Source organism: Rhinatrema bivittatum, chromosome 12, assembly GCF_901001135.1.
Source record: "Rhinatrema bivittatum chromosome 12, aRhiBiv1.1, whole genome shotgun sequence".
NCBI classification, from domain to species: Eukaryota; Metazoa; Chordata; class Amphibia; order Gymnophiona; family Rhinatrematidae; genus Rhinatrema; species Rhinatrema bivittatum.
This window is the reverse complement of record NC_042626.1, coordinates 22,199,730-22,206,419: the sequence shown is the minus strand read 5'-3', so window position 1 is coordinate 22,206,419 and position 6,690 is coordinate 22,199,730. Positions and strand designations below refer to the sequence as shown.

Below are 6,690 nucleotides of genomic sequence, written 5' to 3'. Positions count from 1 at the left end.
ACGGGGTTCAACTGAAGGGAGGGAGGTAAGGGCGGATGTTGTGTGTTTGCAACCTACGTCTCTCCCCTCCTGCCGGCTGGAGGAGCCAGAGGAGAGTACTTCTCACTTGTAACTGCTCCCTCTCCTGTAGACTTCTGAAGTTTGAGCAGCCCAGTTAAGACTTCAATGGAAAAGTAGCTCCTCCTCTCTTCCTGCCGGCGGGAGGAGGTAGTGCAGGGAAACTCGATGGGTGGGGGAGATGATCATTGGGGAGGGGAAAGCAGAGCTAGCGTTGTGGGAGAGACATGAGGAGAATTTGGGATGTGGTGAAGGAAGGGGTGAAACCATCAGGCCGATACTGTAAAGTGCGCTCACCTGTTTAAACCGCTGTTGGACGCGCATCCACTACCCCTTATATTGGGGCCGATGCAATACTGTAAGGGGTTTAGCGGGCCGATATTGCTGCAGAATTAACCCCAGATTTGCCACAGTGCAGTGGAGATTCTGAGCCTCAGATTTACATCTCCTTCATCTGCCCTAACTCAAATGAACCGCCTGGACAGGGCAACCCCACGTAGTGAATCAGCTTGTGCAGGGTCTTCCGGATTTTAGCACAAGTATTTACACCTTTTGTAATCATTATCTCTCCCATAATTCCCTCCCCCCATTGCTCCTGGCGCAATCTCTCTCCCACCATCGATTTACCAATGTAATCATCATCTCTCTCCTACCATCTTTCTCACACACACAACCTACCCTCTGCAATCATCATTATCTCCTCTCGTCCACCAATTTCTCACTCAATATTACCATCTCCCTTCTACCAACCCTTAATCATCTTTACCTTTCTTCCCCCACCCGGTTATTGTGTCACCCCCTTCCTCCACCCCTGAACAATCATCCTCTTTTTCGTCCTACCGCACATCTCAAATTCTCCTCAATTCTCTCTGCCTCCCCCTCCCCAATGATCATCTCCCGCACCCATCGCGTTTCCCTGCACTACCTCCTCCCGTCGGCAGGAAGAGTCAGGAGCTGCTCGTCTATTAAAGTCTGTACTGCGCTACTCAAACTTCAGAAGTCTACAGGAGAGGAAGCAGTTACAAGTGAGAAGTGCTCTCCTCTAGCCGGCAGGAGGGGAGAGACGTAGGTTGCGAACACACAACATCCGCCCTTACCTCCCTACCTTCAGGTGAAACCCGTACGTACGTGGTAACCTTAAGCGTGCCATCTCCTGGAACACGACCGCTGACGGAGGAGTTGCCGCGTCAGCAGGTCACGTCGCGTCCCCTCCGTTACTCTACGCGTGCGCATGCGTACTCCATGACCCCGCGCCCGCCTTGGCTCGCGTCCCTTCCGCTTTGGAGACGTGGCTCGTGGGTGCCATATTGCGCGAGAGCGGCAGCGAAAGGGGCCACAAGCCGGTGGGGACTGGAACCGAGGTCCGCACGCTGAGCGGAGAGGGACTGGAACCGAGATCGGCACAGCGGCCGAACCGCGGGCGACCGGGACCCGCATACCAGCCGAAGACGGGGGGGACTGGGAACCGCCTCTCACCATGGTAAGCGGGGGCATTGGATGCCGGCGTTGAACAGTGGCGGGGGTCACACAAGCTCTGCTTCCGGAGAGACCTCGGGGTTCGCAGTTTGCCGGATCCCGCAGGCCTCGGCAGGCCCAGAGATTCTGGCCGTAGTCGGTGACTGAATGCCGGCTGTCCCGATCTCCCTTTTGGCTCCTGTGCCGGAAAAGCCTGGTCTGTATCGGTCTCCTATTGTTGCGGTCTCGTAAGGGTCAGTCTCATCTGTTAATGGCCGTTGGTATGTTGGGTGCAGCTGGTTTTCCAGGGCTGAGAACTTGTACACGTGAATGAGTGGTTTGCATTTTATGTTTGTTTAGATGTATATGTTGCAACCTGCTTTATAATATTTGGGTCTTTAGAAACGCCTCCGCCTCCAGGATTAATGGCTTGAACGTGCTCTTCTGTCATCTGGACTGCATGTGAGCTTAAAAGGGGAGAGGGGACAGTTAGGAGTGTGTAAACTCAGTCATGGTGACATATTGTAGCTTATCAGGGTTCACATAGTCTCCCGACTTGTTTAGTACCCTAACAGTATCTACGAGTTGTGAAAGTATTTTATTAATACATTATGCTAAGGACTTCTAATTAGCCAAGGCTCTCTTTACTAAGCCATTTTTTCCTGTTGACACAATGGGAGAAAACATTTAGTAGCTATCGTATATACTACTAGTTTTTTTAGTATCAGGTGCATGAGTTCTATTTCCTGAAAGGGGTCTCATACCAATTTATAGGTGCTGTTTGAGAGGCAGCTGCCAAGCGAATTTAATGCAGAATTTTTGAAAGATACATTTTAAGCAGATCCATTTTAGTTATAAGGCTAAAGCAACAATACTAATACAAACATAGTAATGATGGCAGAAAAAGATCAAATAATCCTTCCAGTCTGCCCAACAAGTTTCTTATGGTAGTAACTTCTGCTCTTAGCTAGTTACTCCCCAAGTCTTATATTAAGGGTTGTAATATGTACAATCAAGCCCAGCAACTATCCAACCCATAACAAAATTACTGCTAGCAACATTTTCTTGGGGTGAGCAGCATTCTCAATAATTCAGACAATGCTGTATGAACATTTTTGGCTTTTGGACTTTTCTGTAGAAGCAGTGCTTTGCTTTTTCCCTAAATTCTGTGTATCAGTACCTCAATCAATAAAAGTGAGGGCCCAGTATTGGCTGTCATCTGAATCTAATTCCCTTTATTTAGAAACATAAGCTAAAATCTTTTAGATTAAATTTCCTCTATTTAATCATTTCAGCCTCTGTGACAAGTTAATCAGAGCTACAGGCAAACCGAGATCAGGACATGATGCAGGCTTCATAATACATTTATGCTTTGCAAGTAGTGCAAACAATTAAAGAGCAAATATTAATTAGAACTCTATATGGGCATTGTTTATACATGTAATGCATGAATACAGCACAAATGAGTGAATGGTGAACTAAGGGAGGGTAATATTTACCAACAGGGGGTGGAGCCACACTAATCCTTTATAGACTAATGGGTCTGAGTTGGTTAAAGGTGCATTTGTGCTCTTAGCAAGGTTTTGAGGCCCACATTGTGTTTTACTTTGACACAAGATGTTACAACATAGCAGAGAGAAACTACAGCACACTAGTAGTGACGTAAAAACTCTGTTTTATCTTTAGTTACGAAGTTTCAGCCAGCAGATTGGAAAGAGAAAAAAACCCTACATTTTACAAAGCACCTCCTTGTGGGACAATATACAGAGGCAAAACTAACAATTTAAAACCTGTTTCAGTGTTCTTCATCGTAAGGCCCAGGAGCCAGTGACATCCCCCTTTCCCCAGTTCTGTTTTCTTCTAGCATTACGCGTTGCTCAGTAAGTGTATGCCATGGGTGACCAAACTCCTGCACTATTCTTGCACGAGAGTAGCTCAGAAGTTTAAACATTGTGGTTCAAACTCAGCGAGAGCTAGACAGTGCCAGAAGAAAACCGAAGTGTGCCTGTGCAAACAATGGGAGAGTAATAAACTGTTGGTTGAGAGGGCATGGGGATGAGGACAGCGTGGTAGAGGTTGGTAGGTTGGAGGGAAGGGTGAAATTGGGGAGAGTTTGTAGTGGTGATGGGATGGACAGAAGGGGAGAGAAAAGTGTTGGGTAGATTTTAAAAGTGTTACGCGCATAAGTTATGCGCGTAACCCTTTAAAACCCCCTCTGCGCAGGCCCCCGGGACGCGCATAAGTCCCGGGGCTTTGCTGGGGGGGGGGCATGTCGGGGCGGCGTGACGTTCTGAGGGGCGTGGTTCTGGCCCGGGGGCGTGGCCGAGGCCTCCGAAATCGCTCCCGGGACGGGGAATCGCACAGCGGCAGCCGACTGCGCGCGGGTTACGCCTGCCTGGGGCAGGTGTAACTTTCGCGATAAAGGTAGGGGGTGTAGATAGGGCTGGGGGGGTGGGTTAGGGAAGGGAGGGGACGGTGGGGGGAGGCTGAAGGAAAGTTCTCTGAGGCCACTCCGATTTTGGAGCGGCCTCGGAGGGATTGGGCAGCGCACGCAGGGCTCAGCGCGCGCAAGGTGCACAAATGTGCACCCCCTTGCGCGCGCCGACCCCGGATTTTATAAGATACGCGCGGCTGCACACATTTCTTATAAAATCCAGCATACTTTTGTTTGCGCGGGTGTACTTTTCTAAAATCTACCCCTGTATGTGGGATGCAAACTTTGTTGTAGTTACACAAGATGCACCTGAATAGCCGACCTCCTCCCCCCTCCCTGCCCCCAGCCAGAAGACAGACACATACTTAGAGGATCCCACCACACCTTTCCAAGGGATACTAGCTACTTTGTCTTGTAAAGTCCTAGCTCCCACACTGAACTTTTTTGCCAAAGTGGCCCAGCTAGAGAATTAGTGACGATCACTACTCTACGTAGTTAACGAGTACTGCAACAGCTAGAATAAAAACAGAGAAGCTACCTAAAAAAAACAAACAACCTAGCATTAGATTGGCCATTGTCAGACACAGGTTGGCGTGATGACCCAGCATTGTACTTCTTATATTCACAGATGAAATTGTGAATGTTCTGTGAATATTTAATAGTGCCAGAAATATTAAATAATTCAATAAATCACAATCATACAATTTCTAATATCCACTGATGGAATCATCTTAGATACTTGACTATCACAGAAACATCTCTAATACAATTTTGCAAATAGAAGCCTAAGTCTTGTCAGCAGATAAAAACCTGTTGGTTCACCCATTCTGCCCATTTGTGTTTGTTTACTGTGCAATCACAGGTCTTACTAATTTGTGGTTTTCCTTATTCTCCTGTTACTAAGGACTTTTTGTGTATTTTCCACGTATGCTTGAATTCTACCACAGTTTTGGCTCCTATAACCTCTGCTGGAAGTCTGTTCTAGGTGTTCACCCTTTCAGTAAAAAAGTATTTTCTCACATTCCTCATGAGCTTTTTCTCCCTTGAGCTTTACATGATGTTCCCCTTTTTCCTTTAGCTTTTCGTTCTGTGGAGAATGCCATCCTCTGGTACCTTATTGAAGCCTATTAGATATTTCAGTGTTTATATTATATCTCCTCTTTCCCTTCTCCCTTCTAAGGAAGAATCAGGATAGATTTTTAAACGGGATTCTTTTTAACCATGTGGCATGAATGCATCCTTGAACTGTAATATGTTCTTGTGATCCTCCTGGTAGCTGTATTTGACATCTGCAATCTTAATACTATAAAATCAATTGATGGTTTTATATTAATAATTAGGATTTATAAGGTTGGTAATATTAACTGATTCTTTCATTGTTTTCCCATCTAATCTCCTGATCTCTCAGGTTTAACAATTTTCAGAATCTTGCAGAAAATTTAAAATGTAAAGGTTTTTACTTTTTGATTTTTTTTTTATCAGTTCTTTTAACTAAATGTTAATTTTAAAAATTAGGTCCCTTATGGATTTTTCTTTCACTGATATTTAAATTTTAGGTTTTATATAGTTTTAACTTATTGCCTCTACGGCCAGTTCCGAAAGCAAAGCACATTCCAGCAGTATTGTCTGAAGTATCAGGAAGGTTGTTCACCCTGTAAAAATGTTGCTAGCAGTAATTTTGTTATGGGTTTGACAGTTGCTTGGTTTTGTTATTATTATCCTTAACAGAAACATGGGGGTAACTTGCACAACACGGCAGATACTACCATAAGAATCTTGCTGGGCAGACTGGATGGACCATTTGGGTTTTTTTCTGCTGTCATTACTATGTTACATATGTATATGTAACTTTTTATACATTTTTTAAATGTGCATTTCTTTTGATTTATATATGTAAGATGTGATTCATCTAATGATATTTTTTTATTCCATTCCTGAGGGAAAATTCATGTTTACAGTTTCTGAACTCACCAGTCACGCCATCATCATAAAGCTGAATAAATTTGAGGTGCTGCTGCACTGCTTCTCATCAGTACATGTCACAGTAACGCACAGATTATGACTGAAGCACTTGCTAGCACCCAGTAGACTTTAAAAGAGATTTTTTTTTTTTTTAAACAAGTCCTGGCTATAATAAATAGTATCCAAAAATACCTTCCCATACAAAAGGCAGTGATAGGATATAATGACTTTATACCAAATATTCTGCCAAACACTGGCATCATCAGGTATTTGCATTCTCATGCCTTATCCATCTGCCTCATATAAAATCATAGTCATTTGTCAGGGCAAAGTGAAGGGGCACTAAGGAGGCAAGATGACTTACTAATACAGCGACAATGAAAGATGAAAAAAATGTTCATTAAATTCATATTATGATTATATAGTATATGAGGCAGACGAATAAGGCATGAAAATGCCTGATGGTACCTGTTATGGGTTTTCATTTATATTCTCAGTTGATTAATAAATGGTATGCAGGTTCTTTATTCCCCACAGCAATAAAAATGTCAGAAATGGAGAGAGCTGGAAGTCAAACTGACTTCTTAGCTGAGCCAGAAAGAAGACGGCGATATTCTGATTTATTTATGTTCAACTCTCATCTTTGTTAGCTCAAGGTGGTGATGGCGGGGGGGGGGTGTATTTTCCCTATGCCCGGAAGACTTACAGTTTAAAGCAGACACTGAGATACTAAGGGCTTTCTCTCATTCTGTGTCTATGGGAAAAGTGCTTGGTAAATCAGG

General features: G+C 44.5%; 1 protein-coding gene across 1 annotated transcript in view; it reads left to right on the top strand.

Moving 5' to 3' along the window:
- The first annotated feature begins 1,096 nt into the window (after positions 1 to 1,096).
- Positions 1,097 to 6,690, top strand: part of ARCN1 (archain 1) — a 28,350-nt gene continuing 22,756 nt past the window's right edge. The window contains exon 1 of the mRNA XM_029572718.1: positions 1,097 to 1,537. Coding sequence (XP_029428578.1) covers positions 1,535 to 1,537 — 3 coding nt within the window. The 5' untranslated portion in view covers positions 1,097 to 1,534. The remainder of the gene's footprint in view (positions 1,538 to 6,690) is intronic.